The following is a 15,027-nucleotide window of genomic DNA, read 5'->3' as shown; positions in this document are numbered from 1 at the left end:
AGGATGATCTTTTCTTGGGAAAAGATCTTTTTCTATGTCAGAATCTTTTAATTATTTTGAAAGAAATTTTCCAAGAGAACAAATTCTCATTCCTGTGGAATGCTTTGCTTTTGTAAATGATGATTTTATTTTAATCAGATAGAAGTTCAAGCATATTTAAATTATTACAAAATAAATTTTAAAATTCTTCAGTAAGAATCAGAATTACAGGCAACCAACTTAATAATACTTAATTCCTTCATTCTTTTTTTTTAAGGATAATATGAGGTCATAGTTGTTTTTAGAAGGAGAGAGAAAGTAAATTGAGTAAACTTGATGGAGTCCTTAGAAGGGGTTTATGTTTGCAGTGGTATTATCACACAGCATTTATTTATGTCAGGCTACTGCTTTTTAGCTTCCATGTCTTGCTGTAAGTTTGCTTGATATTTTCTAATGATTCCAAATTGCTCCTATTTCAGGAACATTCACAGTTCAGTTTTATGATGGTGTAATTCGTTGTTTAAAAAGAATGCACATTAAAGCCATGCCTGAGGATGCTAAGGGGCAGGTAAGAGTGTTCAGTATTCCTAGCTACTCAAAGGGATGTCTTCTTGAATGGTGACTGATCAAAATATACAAATATATTTTACAAGTGAAATAATTGTAGGGTTATGTGCTGATAGCCCCAAATAGCAGCAAAAAAGAAGCTTAGAATGTAAAATAAATTATACACTTGATTTTTGCTTCTTTGGTTTTAGACCTGCTAAAGTTATAGGTCACTAGTTTCTGTTCCAGGTGAAATCCCAGCACCCACTAAGCTGGTGTTGTCCTATCGACCCAGCTGGATCGTGTAACCAGTCTATGGGAAGTGAGGTAAGTGCCTTTTTTTTTTTTTTTAATTTTGTTTTCTTTTATCTGGTATATAGAATCATTTAGAAAGTTAATTTTTAATACGAAATTTTACATTGAGTTTCTTATCTTCTTCTTTCCTTCTACAAATCATAGTCATTCATCTTCCTTTAAAAGGCGCTTACCTGACACTCTGTAGGCTGTTTCAGGTAGGGCTCTATGAGTCATATGATGGCAGCAGTGTATTATATGGTCTGTCACTGCTCAAAGCAAGAATGAATGGTAAGCATTTGAAGAGAAATCTGGAATGGAGTTAACACTGTGATTCCATTAGTTGATTATATTTTCTGATACTGGAAAGAAAAGGTGCCATTAGAAACATAAAGTATTTTCTTTTATGTTCTGCTGTTATTTGGGATGTTCAGCACCTGGACCTACAATTAATTTTAAAAACTTGAAAGTGATCTATAAAATGTCTAATATGGAAATATGCTACGTATTTGTTCCAGACCTTGCAACAAAAAGTGTCATCATGAAATGTGTTTTAGTGACCTGGTTAACTTAAACTAAATGAGAACACTTAATAGTCTAGACATGTTTGCCACCACATTTAAAAAGTATATTTTTGAAGAAATCTTCTGAGAAGTGTGATTGTTTTACATTACCTGGTTTTCAAGAATTAACTTGCAAAATGATCGGTTAACACAATTACATATTTACTAATATGTCAATGCAATTTAAAATGAAAATGCTTTTCATCAGGAAATTGTGCTGTGTCCTCCTGCATGTCATATAAATAAAATGTTCTTTTAAGCATTCAGTGGTGTGATTTTTGTGGTTACTGCATAGATCAATTAAAACAATGGAAAAATAATTTAGTATATATATGTTTAATTAAACAAAAGTCTCATTATACATATATATTTGCTTTAAAACATTTATTTTGTTAACTCTGGTTATCCTTATAGCATGAAATGGTACTGATAGCATTGCTCCAGTTGGGGTATTGAGCCAGTTTGGTTTTGGGGTAAAATTAACAGACTGTAGAAATTAAATTTATTGAATGCTTATTTTTATAAGTATTTGAGTTATACCATGATGTATGGTAACATTAAAATTAATGGCAAAATATAAAATAACTGAAAATATATAAGTAGTAGGATATTTTATTTTTCACTTTTTCTTCATACTTTTTCTATAAGCAGATTAAAGATAGTTGTAGAATTACTTTAAACTGTTCCCATTTTATAGGTCCTTTTTTTTTTTCCCCAGCAAGTTTTTGACTTATTTTCATCTAGGAAATGCACAGAATCAGGTGTTTGGGCAAGGCTAAGACAATTCTGTCTCCAACTTTACCTTCCCAATTTTGAGTACTTTGGGAATCCTTTTCTAAAGATATTTCTTTTGCCAAATTAACAAAGAATAACACATTAAATGCACCATAAAAATGATCTTCCTCGAACTGTCTAAAGGATCTGTGTAAAATGGTAAATTATTAAAAATATCACTCATGTGAATATCCAAATGAATATTCAGTCTGAATAAAAGTCTAAATGCTGTCGTTTCTAACTTTGAACTAGTTGATTAATACTTGTCAACCTCTTCTTGCATTCAAAGGCTAGCTTGAATGCCTACCTTAAAGAGGTTTTACTATTATGCTGGATCAAGTGTTAGCTTTTGTCCCTCTTACACTGTGTCTGTGGGCATTTTTCTCTCAGAGAAAGAAGGTATTGTAGAGGTGTTCACTACCCAAAGTAAAATACCTTCTCTCTGCTCCTTCCCCATCTTTTTTTTTCTCCCACTACATGAGTTTGAGTGGAATGTTAATGTTGATATCAAGTATCTATATGAAACATACATATTTTAGGATGGAGTCTTAGAACAGGATAAGAACTTGCTCTTTTCTCTGGCTGAAGGTGTTCTGGTCTAAAATTTACTTTGTAACTTTTATTTATTTCTTTGGTATATCATCTCTTATATTCTCCTATGGTTAATTTTATTTGCCTGTGAATTTCATGGCCAGGACCTTTTTTTTTTTTTAATCACCTATTCTCTCTTGAAAACTTAGGCGTGTGCCTTATATAGCAGAGCCTTCAGGAGAAAATAGGTGAATGAATGTGTTAGGTGCAGTCACATTATGCATTCAGTGCTTTTCCATCACAGGGGAGAGAGATAGATAGGTTTTGTTTGTTGTTTTTAGTGGCTTCTTTATCTTCATTATTTTCAAGAATGAAAAGCCATCAACCTGTATTGCTTTTTGTTTAATAAATTGTTTTCAATTGCTTGGATTAAAAATTTAATGTTTTTGCATATTTTGATGAACTTAGTAGAATGGTAGCTACCCACACCCAGATAATAATAAAGGGAGAGAAACTAATCTGGAGACTGACAGTGTACACTTTACCTTTTTCAGGTCATGTGACTCTTTTTTCTCATTAGTAATATTATTTTGCTAAGTTGATTCTAAACTTTAAAAGCTTTAGGAAATAATGAGAGCATACCTTGATTTCCATGAAATGAACTGTCATGAGTGATATATTCTTCCTGAAAATGGGAATACATTTCTTTTCATCTTTGCAGGATTGTAATATAAGCATTTTTCTCTTCTTTTATGGGCCATTGTATTATGAAAAAGAAAGGAGATTCAGTATTTAAACCCTAAAATACTAAGATAAAATGTTATGCAGTATTTATTAATTGCCATAGACTTTCTTCATTAGGTTTTATTCCCATGAAAATATATCAGAGGAACACTTATCCAATAGACTGTTATTTTTAAGAAGGCTGTGTAATCCAGTTAGTCCATTAGATTATTATATTTGATAATCTTCAATGTTGATCTACAGCATAAACAGCTCAATTTTTTCTAGTGTATATAAGTGAAAGTACCTTTGAAAGTGTGATACATGTTTTTATTCATTAGTGTACTGCATTTTGATTGATTTTTAATACTTATGTTTTGTGCTTTTCCTTTGGAGGATTGGATAGCTTTAGTCAAAGCAGCTGCTGCAGCTGCAGCCAAGAATAAAACAGGGAGTAAACCCCGTACCAGTGCTAACAGCAACAAAGAAAAAGAGAAAGAAGAGAGAAAGTGGTTTAAAGTCCCTTCAAAGAAGGAAGAAACTTCGACTCACATAGCCACACCAGAGGTTGAGAAAAAGGAAGATCTGCCTACATCTAGTGAAACGTTTGGTACAAAATGCATTCTTATTTTCCTTCCTAGTGACGCTGGTAAACTCTTACAATGAATAATTTCAATCCCTTGACTACCTGTAATTTTCAGTTTATGATTAAATTATTAGGCTTTTTTCCCTTAGCAAAATAGTTTGTCAGACTTTCGAGCAGCATATGGACAGATCTGAAGTTTAAAGTTCTAATATCAGTACCTGATATTAGATGCTATCAATATTCTAGAATAGAAGTGAATTGAAATTTTGATTTGTAACATCTTAGTAGCAGGTTTTTGTCTGAGTTATTTCGTGGGTTTCTTGCTTTTTTTTAAATGCTTCTGTATGTATTTCAGTATGTTGTATGGGAAAAGCACTGTCATTCTCTTTCCACTTTTCCTAAAAATTAATTACTTAGTGGTCTTTTATTTATAATATAACAATTGGGATTTATGTTATTTAAAGTTCTAAGGAAGCACTAGATTAAAAAAATAGGCAAAGCATTTTTACTATTTTGCTATTTAAAAAAAAAAAATCATGTGTTTGCACTTTGGATTTTAGATAAACTCTCACATATGTGTTCTGTTAAAAGTAGGACTTCATGTAGAGAACGTTCCAAAGATGGTCTTTCCACAGCCAGAGAGCACGTTATCAAACAAGAGGAAAAATAACCAAGGCAACTCATTTCAGGCAAAGAGAGCACGACTTAACAAGATTACTGGTAAACTACAATGATTCTTCTTTCCGGGGGGTGGAGGGTTTCTTTTTAGAGCAGTATGATTTTTAATAAAGTAAAATGCATCTTTGGTTCATTGTAAAGAACTGGTGAGTAAGAAAGACAGTTACTTTTGGTCCTTCCAAGTAAACGTCTTTCAATACTGTCTAGTTTTTTCTGTTGTAAAACGTGGAAAAATAGCACATATTTTCTACCTACCTCACAGGGGTGTTGTGAGGATGTTTATAAGTTTAAATGCTAAAAATCCTTAGTTTTTAAATCACTTTGGTAGTAGGTATGGTTCCTGTAAGAAGTGGTTTATTGGCTTTTGTCCACCTACAGTGCTAGAACCATAGAAAACACTGATAATCCTAGCCTGTTAGTGTTCATAAAAGAGGGAATTGAAATATTAGGGGCCAATCATGCTAGGCCCTGTCTCTTTCAAGTCCTGTTCAACATAATATTTTTAGTTTTTGAAAAACTTCTGAACATATTTTTTTTTTGCGTACACATTAAAGGGGAGTTTAGTTATTTTAATGATTCAGTCATGTGTTCTGTTTTTTGAAGACAAAATTGTTTTTAGTGCCTTTGGCCTAATAAAGCTGTATAAATCTTTGTTGGCATTTATTTAAATATTTTGAAGAAGCTTAATTTCATTGTTAAACCTAAAAGTAAAAATAAATTAACACATTTTGACCATTTTCTGAAGAGAGGAAGCCTACCAAAAGCTGACTCTGAAAATGAGGGTTCCTTATAACCATTCTTTAATTATTGTGTTCATCTTCATGATTATAATTGGTTTCAACAGGTGAGCGTATTTCATCTTTTGCCACTTATTTATATTATTTTCATGCTTTTCTCTGACATAGGATTTATTTTTCCCCAGGACAGGCATATTTCAGATCATTTCACCCATTAAACCCTTTCTTTAGAAACTGTTAGGGGGAAAAAACAAATATGTTCTCTAAGTTATTGTTCTGATGGCAACTTGAGATTTCAGTTTTGTCTTGAAATTCGAACCCCAGTGCTCCATTCAGGGCAGAAGTGGGATAGTACTTCTTACTTCCCGGATACAAAGATTGAAACAGCTCTACTGGAGGAGTGGAGATGGAGGAAGATGGAAGTGATGCTGACAGAATGCGACCACCAACTTACCAGCCTTTTGTGTTTCCTTCAGTCTGGATAACCTGCTTTAAGTCTCAGTCAATACACTTTCACATATGCCTCTTCTTATAGGCCTTCCTGGGAGGGGCAAGCTCAACATTTAAAGAAATAAAGAAAACAGCTGCATTATCTCTGCATGGTCTTTGGAAGACAGTAGTGGGGGAGAAAAAGAACTATTTTGCCATGTGCCTCAAGTTATGATCCTGGTTGCTTAGTAAAGCCCTGTGCCTTCTATGGAGGGAGTTTCTCTTCACTCTTCCTTGGGAATCTCAAATGGGACGGTTTGGCAGCAACAGCAGCACGGCATGAGATCTTATGTGAAGCCGTTATGATCCTTTCCCTTTATTTACTCAGAAGATTTAAGTGTATGGTGATCCTTTTAGTCACTCATCTCTCTTCATCTGTTTTTGATTTCATGTGATAACTGTTACCCTGCAAAAAGACAATAGATACTGTAAGATTGTCTTCAATGGTTGAAAACTCAGGCTGGCCTCTGTACAATAAATTTCATTTGTGGTCCTTAAATAGAAATGAGAACTAATATAAAATAGCTATTTTGTTTTGGAATAATGGTATATTTAAACTTCTCAGTCTTACCTATGTGTTTCCTTTTGTCCCATTAATACTAAGAGGAAGTAGAATTAGGATCACGATGTATTGATCTTCCCCACACTCCCATTTCATTTTACTACTTTAGATAGTTCTAGCTAACAATAGGTGGATACATTTAGTTCTGTATTTATTCACTCTTTTTGTTGCCTTCCCCCATATACATACCCTACAGTGAATCTAAACTTGATTTTTGTATAGAGAATGATATTAGGATGGCTCTTACCAAAGTTTCGTAAAAGGTAGACCTTTAAACTTTAGTTACAATATATAAATATACACATTATATATTGTATATATCATATATATCATAACATTGTGTATGTTATGTTGTTATATATTACACATAACATTTACTCTATATTTTTCATTTTTCCAGGATCTTATTTTGCATTATGCCATGTACCTGATTGATATTATATGCTGTATGTGTATTGATTTAAAATAGACGATTTTACATAGAAAATTGGGAGTCCAGACCCTTTTGGGACAAAATTTCAAGCAAACTGAATTTGAGTCTGTTTCAAAATAGAAATTGTCAAGGGATATAAGAGGAAACAACAGCAGTTAGTACACAATCAGTGCCTAATCATTCAAAAGAGTTTCTGAAAGCTCTGCTCTTTAGATATCTTTGTGCAACTCAGGATGTTTTGAAATAATTTTTTAAATCCTGGGGTTTGAAGTGACCAGTAATATGTTACTGCCAATAATATCCAGGACATTTGATGCCAACATAAAGGTTGTCTCATCCCCAGATGGGAAGTAGACCAAGAATTTAACCATTTTACCCTTTGCTTGTATTCCCCTTGGCATTCCAGGGAGCACTGGTATAGCCTATTTATTTCTGTTGGTGGGCTGAGGCCCACACGTGTTTTATCGTGGAATACAGTGTGGTGAAGTTGACGCTTTGTGGGTGGGACTCATGAATATTTGGTATTCTGTTTCTACTTAATGACTAATGCCTTGAAGCTGCATTCTTTTGGATATTGTTATGGAGGACAGTCTGTAGGAATATATACAGACAATAAGTATTTGATAATAATTGAAATTAATCTCACTTTATATATATATTTCCTTTCAATTACTTCTCATTTTCTGTAGATACTACATTTCTTTCCAGAATATTAGCAGGTCAAGACAACAGATTCTGGATTGCCTCTTAAAGCAGAAATAAGACTCATCTCTTCAAGCATCTGTTTTATTTGTCCTCTTTTTTTTATATTTAGTAACTTTTAATTTAGTATGCATATAAAGCATTATAAAATTTTATTTATCATCCTTGGCACTTTTGAATTCTCTATATACCAAATATTGTATTCTTTTAATCTCATTTTAAGTAGTTTACTTAAATATCCTGTTATGTTCTATGAGCACATTACAAGGCTTTATTTTTCCTTCCCAAACCAACACATGGGAATGACTTTGACTTAATTGGACCTGTACCATCTAATGTAAATTCACAGATCATGGCTGAATTATTTGGTTTACTTTTAACCTTATAGTTCTGATCCATCCCATTTATTGATGAGTATTAAAAGCTATCTCTACCATCTATACTAAAGGAAATAAAAAATATTATTTGATATAGTTACTAGCAAATATTTGTCCTATTTAAATAGCCCCTAAAAATAGAACCTCTGCTTAGTTCTGACAAAACTTGGTTCCCTAATTCTTTTTCCTTTTTTAATTTCATTGATGATTCCCAAGAATATGATCTTGAGAAGAAAAACCTAGTGAATATAGTTTTAAATGTTAAAGAAATATTCCATGTGAAATCTTTTTCAGTCATGTAAAAGTGTTTTCAGAATATAATTAGGATTGAAGTTACAGTTTAAAAACTTTTTTTGTAAAGTTGTTTATACCATTTTTTCCTATTAAATCTACACTTTATGTGATGTGAGAAGGAAACTATATAGGTGGTTATCCCAAGCTAGGCCTATGTTGCCTGTGGATTAGCTCTGTATTATATACTCTCTGGGACACTTTTTTTCTTCCTCTGAAATGTTGTAGACAACTTCAGTAATAAAGGTGATATAATTGCTATAATGAGTTTAATATTATTTGCCAGTTGTTAAAAAGGCTTATTTTGAAGCAAAGGTTTTATGTGGCCACATAATGTTTGGTAAGCATTTATAATCAGTGTGGCCATAAACAAAAACAAAAATTTTCAGCTTGTAAACCCAGTGTCATCAAAGGCACTGACAGACTTAGCAAAGAAATTTAACCAAGTAATTATCTTTAATTTATAAATTAAGGCAGAGTTATGTTTTGTTTGTATATATATGCACATACACACACATGTATATATTCTAAATAAAATGTTCTGGCTTCTGAAATTGAGAATTAGTGGTATACATTGGAGTAAACCGAAACTTCCAATTTCTTTCATCACTTATAGAATGAAACTCTAATTCAGATATACTATGAAGGACCCACACTTGTTTCTTTCTTAATATAAAATGAATTTTCCAGTGGTTTTTGAAACTTTTGTAAGAAAATAAGATATAACTTAGCACAGAAATAATAAATACATAAACTTAAGTTAAAGGATCTAAGTAAAATTTAAAAATTGGAGCATTTTTTAGCTGATAATACAATAAAGTCATTTCATATTCTAGTCTGTTTTATGAGTATTAGCTAGCTAAGATATCTTAATCTGGATTTTTTAAGCCATGAAATTTAATATTTTTACAGAATAAATTGTGTGTGTGTGTGTGTGTGTGTATCTCAAGTGTCATTTAAAAACTTCACGACTATTTGATTAACTCCTCTAAGTTATGAATCAGTGCCTTGACTTACTACTAAAGGCATTCATATTTTTGAAAAGTAAATATTTGAAAAATTTACTTCCTGTTTATTAAAAAAGCATGGGAAATCTCAACTAAAATTTTTGAGAAATTAATGAGAGTGAAAACAATATTTTTCTAATAAGACATCTCTGTACAATTTTTCTCAAGGTTTGTTGGCATCCAAAGCTGTTGGGGTGGATGGTGCTGAAAAAAAAGAAGACTACAATGAAACAGCTCCAATGCTGGAGCAGGTATGAAATGGTAGCATTTGATTTTTTTCAAGGTTCCCACTGGAATGATCACGGAGCTGTAGTATCCACGTAACTGACATTGCCCTTTTGATCACATATGGGAATAGGAAGCTAATTAATTGATGATACATTTTTAACTCTGCCTTTTCCAAGGTACACAGATAAACTACAGACTTCATTAGAGCTTGTTTTCAATAGACTGGCACTAAAGCCTTTGTCTCCAAAATTTGAAGGCCTGGAGACAGGCATCCCAGGGTATATGCTTCCAGCTGAATCACCTTTAAATAGCTTATAAAAAGACCCTTACACAAATACTTTTCATTTGTGAGTTAAAACAGGGTTTTTTGACATCAAATAAAGCTTCTTTTGTAAGAAGTTTCTTTTATATTGTAACAATTGGTGTTGTTAGACTATGTGTTTTATGAATTGATCAATGAGCCATACATTTTTGCTAGGATGTATATTTTAATAACTACAATAAAAAAGAGAGTTTAAAAAACTATTAAGGGTCTGTCTTTAACCACCTAATAGAGGAATTTAAAAGTGAAGGTTGCAGTTGCTAGATTTTGCCTTGGCTACCTTCGGATTCCCACAATACCTGTACATACTGAACTGTGCATGCTTTAACATTCTCGAAGGGCTTAACTTCTTAGGCACTGTAAGACTATAAGAACACAGTAATAGCCATAACTGGATTTTCTTGGTTCTCCTGTTTTAAAATCTGAGCCTTAATGTAGTTTTAATATATCCTTTTTGTATTATTTTAATTTTCTTTATTAGTAGCCTAATAAAGAATACTTTAAAAATGAGTACCTTTTGCTATTCTCTATATGCGTTTTAAAGAATAGTCCAAATTTAATTGATATTGTATTGAGTTTTTCAGTGTTATTTTAGGCCTGATTTGATAACAGTGCATTGTTTTGGTGCCTCCTTTAATGTTGTATTAAAATAATGATCTTTTCAATTGATTAATATGTCAATGACTCATACCTTCTGATTTTCTGTGATCATCAAACGGTTAAGTCTTTGCCGTTATTGTCAGTATATTAGCCAAATTTTTAATGACTTTTTTTTTTTTTTACTGTGTATTACTATATTCAACGTCCCAGATATAACAATATCTTGTGCTTTCACCACTGTTATGGTATCCTCAAAATGCGATATATCAGGGACTTGGGTAATAAAATGTTTCTGGAAAATTCATTACAATGTCAATCTTTCATTATGCACAATCCTGTGAGGTGAATATGATTGTGAAAATTATTATATGTGCAAGTTAGGGTAGAGAACAATACCCATTTCAGAGAGAAGTACAGAAAATGACATTTTGATATTGAGTTAAAAAGGAAAGAGAGGAAAATGGAATAACTCGGCTGTTTGTATTTGCATAACTAAAAATAGTTTTTGAAAGCCCTTGCCAGTTTTGTAACAGAGACCATTAATTAAAACTTTGTAAATTATTTAGATTTTAAGGAACGTCATGCTGTTCCTCATTTTTTATTTGTCATTCAGGTTGATTTTGATGTGAAAATGTTTTATAACTAAACCATTACTTTTTATGCTACCTGTTAGCCCTGTTTCAGGGTTAAAAAGCCGAGTTATACAGCTCTTTAATTACATCTCATTTGGTATTAACAAGACCTACAGGGAGGTGTTGATTGTCACCAACTTTTGTTGTCCTAATGAGTCAAAATATTGTCACTCATGACAGGTTGATAACAGGCCTATAGCCAGAATTTACTGTGCTAATGAATTTATTTTATTTATATTTTTACAACATTAAAACTGTGGTCTTAAACCCCATTCTCAGATTATTAATCATACATTATTTAATTGTATTAGGGAAATGTCATGTTATATTTACTTTTGGATAAAACTTGCATTAGATGCATAATAATTCAGTAAGTTTTAAAAATGTTAATCTGTCCTTGTTTAGAAGTTAAGCATCTTATCAAGATATTTAAGTTTTAAAATCTTGTTTTATAACTTTGTAACTCGAGAGTAATGGATGCTGTAGTGATGTCTTTCACATATGTGAAGATGAACAATAAAATTGTTTATTTACAAGTAATGGCTCTAATTACTTTTCTGGCAACACCTTTTATGATAAGTTTAGGAATATTTCCCACTTGTGGAGTACTTTTTGAAAGGATTAGTACCACTAATACACATGTATAATGAGTAAATCCAAGGATAGAAATGATGATTACAGACTGAGTGGGACCCCTGACAGCAGCCTTTCCTGTGGTATGCCCAGCATGCCATCTGTAGAGCATTCAGCAGTACCCTACTCAATACCAGATGTACACTTTTTCCCACCAAAATTTGAGTGCCATTTACTTTAATGGGAACAGAATTATTTATTTGGTCCCCAGGCAATAATCTTTCATATTCCAGAGAACTGCAGACTACAGATTTGATGGTCAGCCCTCCCAAATACATGGAAGTCAAAAGCATTCTTGGGAACAAACATGTTGTTCATGGTGTTAGTTAGCAGTTCTGCAGTTTTACTCCTTTTAATGGCTTGTCATGGAATGGAATTTTTAAAGTGCCTATCATATGATACCTGTTATCAGAAATAGAGCATAGGCATTCCGCACAATAGGCTACGAACCCATCCAATGTGGCTATTTTCTGTTGTCTTTGAACAGTGAACACATTTGCACATATTTTTGCATATGTAGAAAATTTTACTGCCAAGTGAATAAAAATATTCTTTATGAAAGAACTGACACAGTTCTAATTTTTTTTTAAAAGTATCAGTTGGCAGGAAGAAGGTAAAAACTCATCTAAGAATGCGACGTATTTTGTTTTAAAATCCAATGTTTTTAACTTACACTTTATCTCTTTGGTTTTTTTTTGTTGTTGTTGTTGCTTGTTTTGTATTGTTTTTTAGTCTTTTAACTCTCTATTGCTGGTGGCTCTGATTTCATGATGCATTATGCTTATGAAACTCTAGCTTTCAGCACTAAAATGAGTTAAAGATAATGTTTCGTTAATTTGATCATTGTTTTCCTGTTGAGATCTTCTTTAAAGGGAAACTGTCTACTTAAGAGTAATGTCCACATTCAACTTGATAAAGAAAATTACAAGAATACATCTGAAAGTAAAAAGTTTGAATATATTTCTCTAATTCTCCAAAATGTGATACTGCTGCTTATTTACCTAATGATTATTAATGCCACTGGCAATGATGGGTCCAAGAATCATATTTTAATACTGGAAATACTTGTTCAGTAAGATAATACTTGATATTCTGAGAATATTATGAATAGCACATTAAAATTTTAGGTGAAAAGTTCACAGTATCCCTTTAAAGACAGCCTATTCAACTTTTAGTTAATAATTTGTGGGGTTCTTTTTGGTTTTTCATTTGTAATAGAAATGTTATATGTTGCTTAACAATGTTTTTGGATACTAAAGTTGCTTAACAATCAAAATAGAATACAAGAACAAAAATGAAGAAACCAAAATAAAAATATCAATTTTTTATTATTCATTCAGGCGATTTCACCTAAACCTCAAAGTCAGAAAAAAAATGAAGCTGACATTAGCACTTCTGCCAACACTCAGAAACCTGCACTGTTATCCTCAACTTTGTCTTCAGGGAAGGCTCGCAGCAAGAAATGCAAACATGAATCTGGAGATTCTTCTGGGTGTATAAAACCCCCTAAATCACCACTTTCCCCAGAATTAATACAAGTCGAGGATTTGACGCTTGTATCTCAGCTTTCTTCTTCAGTGATAAATAAAACTAGTGAGCACAGATTTTTAAAAAATAGTTACTTATCCTATAAGATACATTAAAAAGTTTGAATGTAGTTATATTGTATTTTATGAGGTTGTTTTGAAAATTTCAAACTTGAAAGGCTGGAAACGATTTCAAGGGCAAAAATCGTAGACATTTCTTATGATTTATTGTTCAGAGACTGTACTGCTGGTTAAGAAACCTTACAACTTAGTAAACTAAATTCCACGGCAGTTGGACTCTCCTCAGCTAATAATCCAAGCTCAATGAGGCCTGATTCATTACAAAAAACAAACAAACCTACTCTTCCCCAAAAAACAGATAAAGAAAGGCCCGCAGTAGATATTATTACTTACCTCCTAACACTATTCCTATGGATAGGTTTAGTTAGTATTCCCACTTATCTATAATCTTCCGAAATATATTTTATTTATTTTTGTAATGTTAACAGTGCAGACTTGAATTTGGTTTTTTATTGAAATGAGAAGAATGCCTCCTTGACTTTATTTTTTAAAATTTTGCTGATTCAGTACTACCGATCTTTCAAGAATTAACTTAGTTTTCTGAAAAAGTCTTCTTTCCAAATGGATTTGGTTATATATGAGACAAAATTTATGTTGACCCTGAGTTTCTCAGATTAGTTTCATATTTCATGTTAGAAATGTGAAAGCAGTTGTTTGGAAAGTTACTGGGTAAATGACACTTTTCTTTAGCTCTTTATGCAACAAATGAATTAGTAACATCAAATGAATATGAGACATTTCCTTATTATCTGTTCCACATCGTGTCTTAGGAACAAAGATGTTGGCATTGAGAAAACTTTTGATCAGTTAAACAGAGTGACCTCCTTTCTAGTAATTTGCCACATTTTTCAGCTTTGGATCAGATTTTTTTGTTTTTTGTTTTTGCTTTATTCTTTAAATGAGAAGAAAGGCTGGGAACAAAAACTCAAGTGTTTCCTCACAATCTTCATTTCATTATGGCACTTAGAAAATAATGTCACTAGAATTCCACATGACATTGATAAGCATTTTGTTTTGGAATTGCTTCTTAGTATTATGACCACAGCATCATAGCAACTGAATTTTATTCTTTAATTTTTTTTTCCCATTATCACTATGTCTTTTTCATTTTGGTTGTTGCAAATTTTTCTTAAATATCCAGAATATCAACTTCTTTATAACACTCTTTTTTCTAAATTAACATGAATATATTGGCTTATGTAATCCTGCCTTATTCAAACCATTCTATATGCCAAGTAGGAGGAAGAAGAATTCACAAATTGAAAAAAAAGGCAGATTTCCAAACATTTGTATTATATTGTTAAAGATGTTTAAAAGACTCATTGTGTAAGTTGTTAAAAAACAAAAACATGAGGGCAAGAATAGTGTCATACTCTTTTAAAAATTCTTATTATTTGCCCATAATAAATATATTAATTTGTTTGTGTCCACTGTTTTTGAATGAATCAGGCCCAGACGTGTTTATAATAAAATCCATTTGGGGGAATAAAGATGAGATAGTTATTTACCTTCGTCTTACTTTATCAGGTAAAGCAAAACACTGACTATAATGTGTCTAAGAATTTTGTCACCTATGTCCCCTGCCTTTTTTTTACTTAGAGTGTCTAGATTTGATATGTAGCAAAAGAGTATATATATACATATATATATATATATATCACAAAAGATATATACGTGTATATATCTCATTCTTTTGCTATAAAGAGACTATTTTCCCGAGGGAAAATTAGCAG

The 15,027-nt window shown here is 32.0% G+C and overlaps 1 protein-coding gene across 5 annotated transcripts in view; it reads left to right on the top strand.

Moving 5' to 3' along the window:
- Phf20l1 (PHD finger protein 20 like 1) overlaps positions 1 to 15,027 on the top strand; it is a 72,237-nt gene that overhangs the window by 22,220 nt on the left and 34,990 nt on the right. For 3 of the 5 annotated variants that reach the window (XM_047526607.1, XM_047526598.1, XM_047526614.1), the window contains exons 5-10: positions 459 to 547; positions 775 to 852; positions 3,807 to 4,020; positions 4,591 to 4,716; positions 9,441 to 9,523; positions 13,028 to 13,280. In XM_047526607.1, coding sequence (XP_047382563.1) covers positions 459 to 547; positions 775 to 852; positions 3,807 to 4,020; positions 4,591 to 4,716; positions 9,441 to 9,523; positions 13,028 to 13,280 — 843 coding nt within the window. Of the gene's footprint in view, positions 1 to 458; positions 548 to 774; positions 853 to 3,806; positions 4,021 to 4,590; positions 4,717 to 9,440; positions 11,585 to 13,027; positions 13,281 to 15,027 lie in introns of those variants that run through there. The other 2 variants (XM_047526621.1, XM_047526627.1) reach the window with 2 other exon arrangements.

Source organism: Sciurus carolinensis, chromosome 1, assembly GCF_902686445.1.
Source record: "Sciurus carolinensis chromosome 1, mSciCar1.2, whole genome shotgun sequence".
Lineage (NCBI taxonomy): Eukaryota > Metazoa > Chordata > Mammalia > Rodentia > Sciuridae > Sciurus > Sciurus carolinensis.
This window is presented reverse-complemented; position numbering and strand designations above follow the sequence as displayed.